Source organism: Eubalaena glacialis, chromosome 10, assembly GCF_028564815.1.
Source record: "Eubalaena glacialis isolate mEubGla1 chromosome 10, mEubGla1.1.hap2.+ XY, whole genome shotgun sequence".
Classification (NCBI taxonomy): domain Eukaryota; kingdom Metazoa; phylum Chordata; class Mammalia; order Artiodactyla; family Balaenidae; genus Eubalaena; species Eubalaena glacialis.
In genome coordinates this window covers 65,708,385-65,723,765 of record NC_083725.1, presented here as the reverse complement: position 1 = coordinate 65,723,765, position 15,381 = coordinate 65,708,385, and the positions used below count along the sequence as shown (strand labels likewise).

General features: G+C 38.5%; 1 protein-coding gene across 4 annotated transcripts in view; it reads right to left on the bottom strand.

Moving 5' to 3' along the window:
* Positions 1–15,381, bottom strand: part of PAK1 (p21 (RAC1) activated kinase 1) — a 155,416-nt gene that overhangs the window by 40,233 nt on the left and 99,802 nt on the right. For all 4 annotated transcript variants that reach the window (XM_061204106.1, XM_061204109.1, XM_061204107.1 and 1 more), the window contains exon 5: positions 12,893–12,930. In XM_061204106.1, the coding sequence (XP_061060089.1) occupies positions 12,893–12,930 (38 nt within the window). The remainder of the gene's footprint in view (positions 1–12,892; positions 12,931–15,381) is intronic.

Genomic DNA, 15,381 nt, shown 5'->3' with positions numbered 1-15,381 from the left:
GGCAATGAAGATCCCCCATGCTGCAACTAAGACCCGATGCAGTCAAATAAATAAATAAATATTAAAAAAAAAAAAAGACAGACAATAACAAATGTGGGGGAAGATATGGAGAAATTAGAAGCCTCCTAACGTTGGTGGGACTGTAAAAAGGTGCAGCCACTGTGGAACACAGCCTAGCAGTTCCTCAAAAGGTCAAACATAGAGTCACCATATGACTCAGAAATTCTACTCCTAGGTATATACCAAATAGAAATGAAAACATAGATCCACACCAAAACTTGTACATGAATGTTAGTATGAGCATTATTTAGAATAGCCAAAAAGAAGAAACAAGCCAAATGCCCATCAACTGATGAATGTAAAAAATGTAGTATATCAATACAATAGAATATTATTCAGACATAAAAAGGAATCGTGCTGATACATGCTACAACAGGGATGAACCTCGCAAGCTTTTAAGTGAAAGAAGCTAGACACAAAAGACTACATGTTATACAAGTCCATTTATATAAAATGTCTAGAAAAGGTAAATTTATACAGACAGAAAGAAGATCAGTGGTTTCCTAGGGTTGGGCATGGGAGTTTGAATGAAGTGTAAACGAGTACAAGGGAACTTTTGTGGTGGTGGCAATATTCTAAAACTAGACTAGTGATAGTTGCACAAGTCTATAAATTTAATAAAATCATTGAATTGTACAATCAGTATGTGTGAATTTTATGGTATGTAAATAACACCTCAATAATGCTGCCTTTTAAAAGTTAAATTTTTAAATTATATGTAAAACCAGTAGGTTCTCATTATACATTTCATATAATATAGATATATAAGGAGTTAAAAGTGAAAATTCCTCAGGAATGCCTGACAAAGATGGCAGATTGAACACAGGCATCTATTTCTTAAAACCTCACTAGAACTATGATAAACGAATGGCCTTTTAAAGGCATTAAACCTGAAGGTTGGAGAGAACAGGATAGGAGGCAAGATTAGCAAAGGAGGCAATGACTGATGGATGAGCAGTAACTGTCAAGGAGACTGAATCCAAAGCTGATGGTAGGCAAACCTGAAAACCAATCTACATATCTATGCTGCAAAATCAAGGTAAGGAAAAACAGAGTAAATATTTTTAAAAACAGAGAATCAGTCCAGGAAGTCTAAAAAAACAGGAGTTCCAGAAAGAGAAAACAAAGAAAAGAGGGGAAGACATCATCAACTAAATAATTCAGGAAAATTTCCTAAAACTGAAGCCTTGAGTTTCCAGGTTGAAAGAGTCCACAAAGCTCCTCACAAATTAAGTAGGTGAATATAGGGATGTAATTATGAAATTTCAAAGCAGTGGTGACAACAAAGATGCTACAAACTTCCCAAATGAGAAATAAAAAATAGGTCAGATGCAAAGATGCAGGAATAAATAGCTTTGAACTTGAATAGCCAATGCTGAAAGCTAGATGACAAAAGGGCAATGTTTTCCAAATACTGGTGGAAAATTATTTTCAACCCAGAATTCCATATTCAGCCAAATATCAATCAAATGGTAGAGTAGAATAGAGGCGCTCCATTTTGAGACCTGAAAGATATTAAATATTTACTTTCTCAAAGCTACTGGAAGATGGACTCCAACAAACTGGGAAGCCAACTAAAAATGAAGAAGCATTGCACAGAGAAACTCCAATACAGAAATTTCAAAGACAATAGTCTTAATCTTCTAATCCTCTAATTCTTCCTGAATCTCCTTGAATAATCTTCTGTGTCCCTTATTCTCATATTTTCCAAGTGTTTTTATATTTGATATCAATAATCCACTCTTACGTGAATTTTTTAATCCTTGGGAATTTGTTTCTTTAACTATATTTTTAATTTCTAAGAATTCTTTTTTTATCCTCTGATTGATCTACCTGCAGTGTGTTTTTGTGTATGCAACATCTATAGAACCTCTCAATATATTAGATTTTTTAAAACCTTCTTTCCTGAATTATCTATTTTCTCTGGGGTCAGTTTTATTTCTTTTTCTTGGTCCTTCTCTTTAATGCTTTGTTTCTCTCAAATGTCTAGAGATCCTTGGCTCTCCCCTCATATTTATCAGTGAAAAACCATATTAATTAGTGTATGCGACTAGCATGAGTTTCCTCTGTAGTTGTGTAAGTCTATTTCTCTGCTGTCCCCTCCTCTGAATGGGAGGTCTGATGCAGTCTGTACGTGAGTTATACAGATGTGGTAACTGGCAAGCATCACTTTAGGGTGAGCTGCCATGGAAGAGTATGTATGGTATGTATGGTATGTATACCTCTCCTCCCAGTTATCAAAAGCATCAGAAATTTATCCTTGGGATGCAGAAATTCAATGTATTTTCTTCCACTGCAGAGCTACTTCTCCTTTTTCCTCTACTTTATGCCTGTTTTAGAGACCTCTAGTTAACTCCAGCTCTGCTCTGCTTCTCTCTCTTCTCTCCCTGTACCCACACCAGGCATTTTTCTCAAGTAGGCAGTTTACTTTCTTTAGAAAAGTATCTGGTTTAAGCTTAGGATCAACTTTCTGGTACCTTTTGCTCACTGTAACATGGACATTGCCCCTGCTGTTTCACTTACAGAATTTAATTTACTCTTGAAGAGGACCCAAGACTCCTTCCTGTTTTTTATATATATTCTCTCAGACCATTTTCTCTTGAGCTACTCTTATCTTCCTAGGATATTTGTCTTCCACATACATACAGCAGCTGTGCTTTCTGCTGCTCCAATCAATCTGATCTTATCTGCTTTCTACCTTCCATGAATTCCCGACAATGGTTTATTAACGTCCTGTTTTTGTTTTGGAGCACTGTTTTGAATTCATTTTTTATGTATCTTTTCTGAAATTAAGAAATTTAGTATAGCAAGAGAGGTAAACATATGAATTCACTCCACTACACTGACCCAATTTCCAGAGGAATCTTTCTAAGATGGTAGTTTAGACTAAAATGCACATCTAACTATCTCACTTAAAATACTTCCGATTTAAAATACTTTCTTAGGAGACCTTCAAGATGGCGGAGGAGTAAGACGTGGAGATCACCTTCCTCCCCACAAATACATTAGAAATACATCTACATGTGGAACAACTCCTACAGAACACCTACTGAACGCTGGCAGAAGACCTCAGACTTCCCAAAAGGCAAGAAATTCCCCACCTACCTGGGTAGGGCAAAAGAAAAAGGAAAAATCAGACACAAAAGAATAGGGACGGGACCTGCACCTCTGGGAGGGAGCTGTGAAGGAGGAAAAGTTTCCACACAATAGGAAGCCCCTTCACTGGCGGAGACGGGGGTGGGGCGGGGGGGAAGCTTCAGAGCCACGGAGGAGAGCGCAGCAACAGGGGTGCGGAGGGCAAAGCGGAGAGATTCGCGCACAGAGGATCAGTGCTGACCAGCACTCAACAGCCCGAGAGGCTTGTCTGCTCACCTGCCGGGACGGGTGGGGGCTGGGAGCTGAGGCTCGGCCTTCGGAGGTCAGATCCCAGGGAGAGGACTGGGGTTGGCAGCGTGGACACAGCCTGAAGGGGCTGGTGCGCCACAGCTAACCGGGAGGGAGTCCAGGAAAAAGTCCGGAGCTGCCGAAGAGGCAAGAGACCATTGTTTCGGGGAGCGCGAGGTGAGGGGATTCAAAGCACCGCATAAACGAGCTCCAGAGACAGGTGCAAGCCATGGCTATCAGCACGGACACCAGAGATGGGCATGAAACACTAAGGCTGCTGCTGCAGCCACCAACAAGCCTGTGTGCAAGCATAGGTCACTATCCACACCTCCCCTCCAGGGAGCCTGTGCAGCCCGTCACTGCCAGGGTCCCGTGATCCAGGGACAATTTCCCCAGGAGAAAACACGGCACACCTCAGGCTGTTGCAACGTCATGCTGGCCTGTGACGCCGCAGGCTTGCCCCACATTCTGTACCCCTCCCTCCCCCCGGCCTGAGTGAGCCAGAGCCCCCGAATCAGCTGCTCCTTTAACCCCGCCCTGTCTGAGCGAAGAACAGACACCCTCAGGTGACCTACAGGCAGAGGCGAGGCCAAATCCAAAGCTGAACCCCAGGAACTGGGAGAACAAGGAAGACAAAGGGAAATTTCTCCCCGCAGCCTGAGGAACAGCAGATTAAATCTCCACAATCAGCTTGATGTACCCTGCATCTGTGGAATACCTCAATGGACAAAATATCATCCCAAAATTGAGGCGGTGAACTTTGGGAGCAACGATAAATATATTTTTTTCTTTTTTCTCTTTTTCCCGTGTGCCTGACAGGGTCTTGATGCTCACACCGGGTGTCAGGCGTGTGCCTCTGAGGTGGGAGAGCCGAGTTCAGGACATTGGTCCACCAGAGACCTCCCGGCTCCATATAATATCAAATGGCAAAAGCTCTGCCAGAGATCTCCATCTCAACGCTAAGACTCAGCTCCACTCAACGACCAGCAAGCTACAGTGCTGGACACCCTATGCCAAACAACTAGCAAGACAGAAACACAACCCTACCCATTAGCAGAGAGGCTGCCTAAAATCATAATAAGGTCACAGACACCCCAAAACACACCACCAGACGTGATCCTACCCACCAGAAAAACAAGATCCAGCCTCATCCACCAGAACACAGGCACCAGTCCCCTCCACCAGGAAGCCTACACAACCCACTGAACCAACCTTAGCCACTGGGGGTAGACACCAAAAACAACGGGAACTACGAACCTGCAGCCTGCGAAAAGGAGACCCCAAACAAAGTAAGTTAAGCAAAATGAGAAGACAGAGAAACACACAGCAGATGAAGGAGCAAGGTAAAAACCCACCAGACCAAACAAATGAAGAGGAAATAGGCAGTCTACCTGAAAAAATATTCAGAGTAATGATAGTAAAGATGATCCAAAATCGTGGAAATAGAATGGACAAAATACAAGAAACCTTTAACAAGGACTAGAAGAACTAAAGAGCAAACAAACAATGATGAACAACAAAATAAATGAAATTTAAAATTTTCTAGAAGGAATCAATAGCACAATAACTGAGGCAGAAGAACGGATAAGTGACCTACAAGATAAAATAGTGGAAATAACGACCACAGAGCAGAATACAGAAAAAAGAATGAAAAGAATTGAAGATAGTCTCAGAGACCTCTGGGACAACATTAAACGCACCAACATTCGAATTATAGAGGTCCCAGATGAAGAAGAAAAAAAGAAAGGGTCTGAGAAAATCTTTCAAGAGATTATAGTTGAAAACTTCCCTAATATGGGAAAGGAAATAGTCAGTCAAGTCCAGGAAGCACAGACAGTCCCATACAGGACAAATCCAAGGAGAAACATGCCAAGACACATATTAATCAAACTATCAAAAATTAAAAACAAAGAGAAAATAGTAAAAGCAGCAAGGGAAAAACAACAAATAACATACAAGGGAATCCCCAAAAGGTTAACAGCTGATCTTTCAGCAGAAACTCTGCAAGCCAGAAGGGAGTGGCAGGACATATTTAAAGTGATGAAAGGGAAAAACCTACAACCAAGATTATTCTACCCAGCAAGGATCTCATTCAGATTCGATAGAGAAATTAAAACCTTTACAGAAAACCAAAAGCTAAAGAGAATTCAGCACCACCAAACCAGCTTTACAACAATTGCTAAGCGAACTTCTCTAGGCAGGAAACACAACAGAAGGAAAAGACCTACACTAACAAACCCAAAACAATTAAGAAAATGGTAAAAGAACATACATTGATAATTACCTTAAATGTGAACGGATTAAATGCTCCAACCAAAAGACAAAGACTGGCTGAATGGATACAAAAACAAGACCCATATATATGCTGTCTACAAGAGACCCACTTCAGACCTAGGGACACATACAGACTGCAAGTGACAGGATAGAAAAAGATATTCCATGCAAATGGAAATGAAGAGAAAGCTGGAGTAGCAATTCTCATATCAGACAAAATAGACTTTGAAATAAAGACTATTACAAAAGACAAGGAAGGACACTACATAATGATGAAGGGATCAATCCAAGAAGAAGATATAACAATTGTAAATATTTATGTAACCAACATAGGAGCACCTCAATATATAAGGCAAATGCTAACAGCCATAAAAGGGGAAATTGACAGTAACACAATCATAGTAGAGGACCTTAACACCCCACTTTCACCAATGGACAGATCATCCAAAACGAAAATAAATAAGGAAACAAAAGCTTTAAATGACACATTAAACAAGATGGACTTAATTGATATTTATAGGACATTCCATCCAAAAACAACAGAATACACTTTCTTCTCAAGTGCTCATGGAACATATCCAGGATAGATCTATCTTGGGTCACAAATCAAGCCTTGGTAAATTCAAGAAAATTGAAATCATATCAAGTATCTTTTCCGACCACAATGCTATGAGACTAGATATCAATTACAGGAAAAGATCTGTAAAAAATACAAACACATGGAGGCTAAACAATACACTACTAAATAACCAAGAGGTCACTGAAGAAAACATAGAAGAAATCAAAAAATACCTAGAAACAAATGACAATGAAAACACAATGACCCAAAACCTATGGGATGCAGCAAAAGCAGTTCTAAGAGGGAAGTTATAGCAATACAATCCTACCTCAAGAAACAAGAAACATCTCAAATAAACAACCTTACCTTACACCTAAAGCAGTTAGAGAAAGAAGAACAAAAAAACCCCGGTGTTAGCAGAAAGAAAGAAATCATAAATATCAGATCAGATATAAATGAAATAGAAATGAAGGAAACAATAGCAAAGATCAATAAAACTAAAAGCTGGTTCTTTCAGAAGATAAACAAAATTGATAAACCATTAGCCAGACTCAGCAAGAAAAAAAGGGAGAAGACTCAAATCAGTAGAATTAGAAATGAAAAAGGAAAAGTAACAACTGACACTGCAGAAATACAAAGGATCATGAGAGATTACTACAAGCAACTATATGCCAATAAAATGGACAATCTGGAAGAAATGGACAAATTGTTAGAAAAGCACAACCTTCCAAGACTGAACCAGGAAGAAACAGAAAATATAAACAGACCAATCACAAGCACTGAAAGTGAGACTCTGATTAAAAATCTTCCAACAAACAAAAGCCCAGGACCAGATGGCTTCACAGGTGAATTCTATCAAACATTTAGAGAAGAGATAACACCTATCCTTCTCAAACTCTTCCAAAATATAGCAGAGGGAGGGACACTCCCAAACTCCTTCTACGAGACCACCATCACCCTGATACCAAAACCAGACAAAGATGTCACAAAGAAAGAAAACTACAGGCCAATATCACTGATGAACACGGATTCAAAAATCCTCAACAAAATACTAGCAAACAGAATTTAACAGCATATTAAAAAGGATCATACACCATGATCGAGTGGGGTTTATCACAGGAATGAAAGGATTCTTCAATATACGCAAATCAATGTGATACACCACATTAACAAATTGAAGGATAAAAACCATATGATCATCTCAATAGATGCAGAAAAAGCTTTCGACAAAATTCAACACTCATTTATCATAAAAACCGTCCAAAAGCAGGCATAGATGGAACTTACCTCAACATAATAAAGGCCATATATGACAAACCCACAGTCAACATTGTTCTCAATGGTGAAAAACTGAAACCATTTCCACTAAGATCAAGAACAAGACAAGGTTGTCCACTCTCACCACTATTATTCAATATAGTTTTGAAAGTTTTAGCCACAGCAATCAGAGAAGAAAAGGAATCCAAATCAGAAAAGAAGGAAAGCCGTCACTGTTTGCACATGACATGATACTATACATAGAGAATCCTAAAGATGCTACCAGAAAACTACTAGAGCTAATCAATGAATTTGGTAAAGTAGCAGGAAAATAAATTAATGCACAGAAATCTCTTGCATTCCTATACACTAATGATGAAAAATCTGAAAGAGAAATTAAGGAAACACTCCTATTTACCATTTCAACAAAAAGAATAAAATGCCTAGGAATAAACCTACCTAAGGTGATGACCTGTATGCAGAAAACTATAAGACACTGATCAAAGAAATTAAAGATGATACAAACAGATGGAGAGATATACCATGTTTCTGGATTGGAAGAATCAACATCGTGAAAATGACTATACTATCCAAAGCAATCTACAGATTCAATGTAATCCCTATCAAACTACCAATGCCATTTTTCAGAGAACTATAACAAAAAATTGCACAATTTGTGTGGAAACACAGAAGACCCCGAATAGCCAAAGCACTCTTGAGAAAGAAAAACGGAGCTGGAGGAATCAGGCTCCTGGACTTCAGACTATACTACAAAGCTACAGTAATCAAGACAGTATGGTACTGGCACAAAAACAGAAATATAGATCAATGGAACAGGATAGAAAGCCCAGAGATAAACCCATGCACATATGGTCACCTTATTTTCGATAAAGGAGGCAAGAATATACAATGGAGAAAAGACAGCCTCTTCAGTAAGTGGTGCTGGGAAAACTGGACAGCTACATGTAAAAGAATGAAATTAGAACACTCTCTAACACCATACACAAAAATAAACTCCAAATGGATTAAAGACCTAAATGTAAGGCCAGACACTATAAAACTCTGAGAGGAAAACAGGCAGAACACTCTGTGACATAAATCACAGCAAGATCCTTTTTGACTCACCTCCTAGAGAAATGGAAATAAAAACAAAAATAAACAAATGGGACCTAATGAAACTTAAAAGCTTTTGCACAGCAAAGGAAACCATAAACAAGACAAAAAGACAACCCTCAGAATGGGAGAAAATATTTGCAAAGGAAGCAACTGACAAAGGATTAATCTCCAAAATTTACAAGCAGCTCATGCAGCTCAATATCAAAAAAACAAACAACCCAATCCAAAAATGGGCAGAAGAACTAAACAGACATTTCTCCAAAGAAGATATACAGATTGCCAACACATGAAAGAATGCTCAACACCACTAATCATTAGAGAAATGCAAATCAAAACTACAGTGAGGTATCACCTCACACCAATCAGAATGGCAATCATCAAATAATCTACAAACAATAAATGCTGGAGAGGGTGTGGAGAAAAGGGAACCCTCTTACACTGTTGGTGGGAATGTAAATTGATACAGTCACTATGGAGAACAGTATGGAGGCTCCTTAAAAATCTAAAAATAGAACTACCATACAACCCAGCAATCCCACTACTGGGCATATACCCTGAGAAAACCATAATTCGAAAACAGTCATGTACCACAATGTTCATCGCAGCACTATTTACAATAGCCAGGACATGGAAGCAACCTACGTGTCCATCAACAGATGAATGGATAAAGAAGATGTGGCACATATATACACTGGAATATTACTCAGCCATAAAAAGAAACGAAATTGAGTTATTTGCAGTGAGGTGAACGGACCTAGAGTCTGTCATACAGAGTGAAGTAAGTCAGAAAGAGAAAAACAAATACCGTATGCTAACACATATATATATGGAATCTTAAAAAAAAAAAAAAATGGTTCTGAAGAACCTAGAGGCAGGCCAGGAATAAAGTCACAGACGTAGAGAATGGACTTGAGGACACGGGGAGGGGGAAGGGTAAGCTGGGACGAAGTGAGAGAGTGGCATGGACTTATATATACTACCAAATGTAAAATAACTAGCTAGTGGGAAGCAGCCACATAGCACAGGGAGATCAGCTCAGTGCTTTGTGACCACCTAGGAGGTGGGATAGGGAGGGTGGGAGTGAGATGCAAGAAGGAGGAGATATGGGGATATATGTATATGTATAGCTGATTCACTTATAAAGCAGAAACTAACACACCATAGTAAAGCAATTATACTCCAATAAAGATGTTAAAAAAAATAAAAATAAAATAAAATAAAATACTTCCTTAGCTCCAGCACAGAGTCCAAGTTCTTTCACCTGACATGATGGATCCTTAACAACTTGGCTTTTGTTCATGCTACCTCACACAAGAAAGCATTGATTGCCCTTTTCTCTGGCTGGTATCATTGCCTATGTTTACCTGAAACTGTATTATCAATCCTTGTTTACGTGTTCTGATTCCTCACTAACTGTGAGATCAAGAGCAATGACCTTACCTGCCCTTGATCTTGGGCACTCAAAGAGCCTATCACATAATAGGTGATCATTTTATAAATGAGAATTCAGGTACTTAAGTGCTATGTAATTTGGGAGCTGGATCTCAGACCAATGAGCCACAAATAAAAGAATTTTAGAGCTAGAAGAAACCTTAAAGGTTATGTTTATTAAATGAACACATTGTTAGGGCCCAAGAACCTTGTGCAAACTATTCTGTACTACCAAGGAGAATAAATCACTCCATCATATATGACCCCCATTGTACATTATTCATGTACCCCTCTTGCAGCCCTTATCCTTCTATTCTGTTTTTAATTTTTTCTCAAGGACTAAGATAGTGTAAAATTTATCTGTGTATCACTAACACCTGGGCACAAAGAAAGTGCTACGTAAATATCTATGGTATGAATGTATAAATGAATGCTGAGGAGAACTGAATTTTGTATTGGTTTCTACTACTAACTCATTCAAGGATAGGGAGCAAGTCACATAATCTCTCTGAGTCCCAATTTCTTAACTTGTGTCATGGAGGTTACAATCTCATCCAATTATTTCCCAAATCAATTGGAAAGATCTGTGTGAAACCAATATGGAAAACAATGCCATGCTACCACAGTACAAACCATATCCCCCATGTGAAACTAGTAAGAAAATAAAGAGGACTGAGCCACAGGGAAAACTCTGAATTGGGGGAGAAAAATGTCCTTTACAGCCTAGTAAACCAGTACAGGTTTTTACCAAGCAGGTGTTATCCTCTCTGCCATATGGCATGAGCCCCAGGGCCCCTCCTCCTCACTAAGGAACAAAAGACCTAAGGCTTTACTGCAGTCTCCTTTATAAGACCTCTCTGACATCTTCTTTCTCAGTTCCCTGCCACAGTGAAAAAAATCCAGGACAGGGACTCAGAAGACCCTAGTTCTAATCTGGTTGTGCCACAATAGCAATTATGAGCCTTCAGGAAAGTCTGTTTTCCTACCTGTGAAGTGGGGATGCTAATCTCTTCACAAAGTAATTGTGAGGACTAATTATGCTAACATACATAAAGTTATTAGCACAGTGCCTGGCACATATTAGCTACACAATAAATAATAGCTGTTACTCCTCCTATAAAGGCATAAAGACATTTGTGCCACAAGGCACAGCTCAGCTTTGGTTAAGGCCCCTTCTTCAATAATTTACAGTTCAATAATGAGGAGAAACTCCCAAGGATCTTAACATTAGCAAATTCTTCCCCACCTTTTAATTGTATCTATTCCATTTGATGAAAGAATGAATCAGGGGAAAGCAATGCAGACTGGGAATCAGATACCTACTGCCATTAATCCTTCTCAATTTCAGTTTTATCATGGATTATACAAGGATAACCCACCTCATTAAACTCCTATGAAGATTAAAAGAGGTAGTGAATAAGAAAGGACTCAGTATGCTACAAGGCAATGGACATGTGAACATTTTTTATCATTGATTACAGTATAAATGACTCAGAATAAACCAATCCCCCTTGCTGGAAGCATGATTCAAAGTATTTGGATGGTGACTCAGTATTGTGTTAGAATGTATGACTCCCCCACTTAAAATTCTTCAATAGCTTCTCATTACCTTTAAGATAAAGTTAAAATTCCTACATGATCTGACCTGCCTACCCTCCCCTCCTCACCACCCACCTCTAATCCCTTCACACTTCACATTCCAATCATAACAAACCACTTGCAGTTCTCTGTACAAGCCTACCTCACGAACCTCCTTGTCTTGGCACATGCTAATTGTTCTCTGTCGGGAATACCCTTGTCTCTTCATAATTCTTCCCCAAGATAACTAATTCAGCTCAGACTGCACCATCAAGAAGCTTTCTTTATACACCCAACCTTTTATTCAGTAAATTGTTACTTGCCAGATGCCAGGGATCCAGTAATTGACAAGTCAGACATAGCCCCTGGCCTCATGAAGTTTTAGCATGCTGCACTGTAACTGTTTGTGCCTTCATGTCACTTACAGGATTGGGAGATTCTTAGGAGTTGGGACAATGTCTGATTCATCCCTATATTGCCACTTCTCCACACAGGACCTGGCATAGGATAGGGGCTTTGCAAATGTTTAGTAAATCAACATGAAATAACCAACTCTGCACAAGAGACAACATTGGATATAAAGAATAGCAGTATTCTAGTATATAAGTCACAGCTTACTAGTCATAAGACCCTTTTGGATACATCAACATCTCATCTCATAATCTGCCTTGGAAAACAGAATTTGTAAGTTATGAAGGGCAGAGGGACCTTTGAGGTCACCAATGACTCCTATCACATTCCTTCAAGTGATAGGGCATTCACTACAACTTCAGAGGACAGAATGAATGACCTTAAATTAATAGAATCTGCTCCCTTCAACAATTAGCCCTAATCCTGGTTTTGTAGACCCAACCAACCCAAAAGAAAGAATTCTCCTCTAAATGCAGCTATTTGAAGACATCTCCAAGTAAAGTGTATCATTCTCATTTATTGATGAAAAAACTGAAGCTCAGAAAGGCAAATTGGCTTTCCTAAGGGTCAAAGTGAAAACTGAAAATTGAGTCTAGCAGCCAGTTCTTCTGGTTCCAGGGTTAGGATTTCTAGAGCATTCATAAATTAAAGCTGGAAGGGATGCCTATTGTTTATTAAGTCCAATTCCTTTACTCTGGGGCCCAGGGTGGGAAAGTGACCAAGATGAGTACCCCCCAGCCCAGGCTCTGCATCTACCACACTTGACTTGATCCCTAAAAAATCATACCTGCCCATATCAGAATAGAGGAAATAAAGGCTTACCAAAGTGTTAGAAGAATTATAATCCTCAGCTGATTTATCTGCAAAAGGAAAAAGACAAGGGACTCAGTCAGTAAACAATTACAGTTAATCCTTTCTTGAGACCTAAGGAAGCCTATTCAGTAAAGCACTTGCCAAGCTCAGAATAATAACAGTGTTACTGGTACTACAGGCCCAACACCATTTTAAACACATTATACACATTATGTCCTCTAATCCTCACTACAGCTCTCAGTACTATTAGTATGTCCACTTTCACAGATTTGGAAACTGATGTTCAGAGAAGAGAAGTAATTTGTCCACAAATTACTTAACACAAAGGTTATTAGGAGTCAAGATTTGAATCCTGGTCTAATTCTAAATACTAGGCTAGAACTATATCCACATCATCAGGCCTCAATGATCAAGGAAATTTCCTGCATTCTAAGAGAAAGGGAAAGAATTAATGGCTGGCATCACCCTGAGCCATCTATAACAAATCATGACCAGCATGTGGCTTTAGCTTTTAGAAAGGATCCTTCTACATCCATGTCTATTCCCCACAAGGAGAGAAAGACTAAGCCTTAGGAAAAGAGATGCATTAGTCATGTCAAGTATAATTAAAGGCAGGGTCTTATTTCTAAGAATAGGTCCAAGTTCCTTCAATCAGATAATCACCATATTTTATTAATTCTGAGACATGTATTTTTTCACACTAACATCTCAGAAAGAGATGTGTCCTACAATCAAAAGTATTTCATGATTTAATTGGCAGCTTCTTTTTTCTTTAGGGGCATGTAAAATAACAATGCACCTTACAATCAATGATATCTTAGACTTGATAAACTATGAAACAGACCCAAAACCTTAGCAAGAAAATAAGTTTAAAGACCAAGTATTGTGTTTGGATTTATTCTTTAATTCTTAAAAGTCCAAGAAGAAATTGATTTCACCAGTTCACCACCAATGGGAATTAAGGAGAAGAAATATTATATCAAATCCTACATCTTCCTCACCAAGAAACAAGCCCAGAGAATGTCCAAGATCTCAATTCCATCATACATGAAAGTATCAGGTATAGCTTCTTTGGTCCTATGACAAATTCTGAACCCATAAACTGTGACAATATGTTCTTAAAACAAACCCTGAATAGCCAGCTGTACTCTGGATAAATCAATTCAGGATATAGCTTAAACATAATTCACTTGTTTTTCTTGTCCAAAAGCACATTCTATACCAAGTGCAATACTATGCCTTCCTTGCACCACCCCCAACCTTATGTACTGCTAGTGTTTTTGAGGACTGGGTATTCTGGTAATAAATATATCTCCACCATATAAAAAATAAGTATGTTTGCTCCTTTTAAATGTGATGTATAATTTCCATATATAAAAATCAAATTCCATAGCACAGAATGACAGAGCAGAAAGTACTTGCAATCCCTTCATTTTACAAATAAATAAACTAAGGTTCAGAGGAAAAGAAACTGGTTCAAGGTTACATAAATCAGTCGCAAAGTAGGGCAAAAACCCAGAACCTAGCATTGTCAATCTAGTCTAGGCTTTGCTTATCACATTAGCTACTAGTTGGTACAGAAAATAAAGTGATGAAAAGACAGGAAACTTAACAAAAAATTGGCACGGAGGATTGTGCTTGGGCTTTTAGACAGCAAAGGATTTAAAGGCCCAAGTTGAAAACACACTTCCAACACTGGTATATCACTCAACTGATATGTTGAGGCTCTGTGAATAAGTCACTTAATTTCCCTGAGCCTAATTAATTTCCCTGAGTCTGCAAAATGGGGATAATGCCCTTGCGTTTCCAATCTCCCAAGGCCATCATGAGAATCAAATGAGATGGTTTATGTGCAAGCATATACAAATTGAAGTAGTGTTATCATAATTAATAGTATGAGAAGAAAGGAAATAGGAAAATGAGAGATAGGACATTAAAAATAACTGTGCCATAAACAACAAGGTCCTACATATAATACAGAGAACTATAATCAGTATCCTATGAAAAACTATAATGGAAAAGAATATTTAAAAAAAGAATGTATTTATAACTGAATCACTGTGCTGTACAGCAGTAATTAACACAACATTGTAAATCAACTATACTTCAATTTAAAAAAATTTTTTTTAAAAAGTGCCAAATATACAGTTTTGCTTGGAGTTGCCTTGGTCTTCAACTTACAGAAAACAAAAAATCCCTCACGTGTGGGTGCATGTGCACACACACACACATACACATATTTGCACAAATTTATACACACAGAAGTAGCTGTATGGACACATATCTATACATTCTATACATATACACTCAATGTTATTCATTTATGCATGCATGGAGGAACATATACACAATTACCTGAATGTGTATATCTATACCCATATTCAGTCATAAATACTTAAGTGGACTTTAATTCCAAACATATGCAAACCCACATAGCTATGCTTCCATATATATAAATAGTATTTGTACACATCTACACACATACACATAAAAACAGA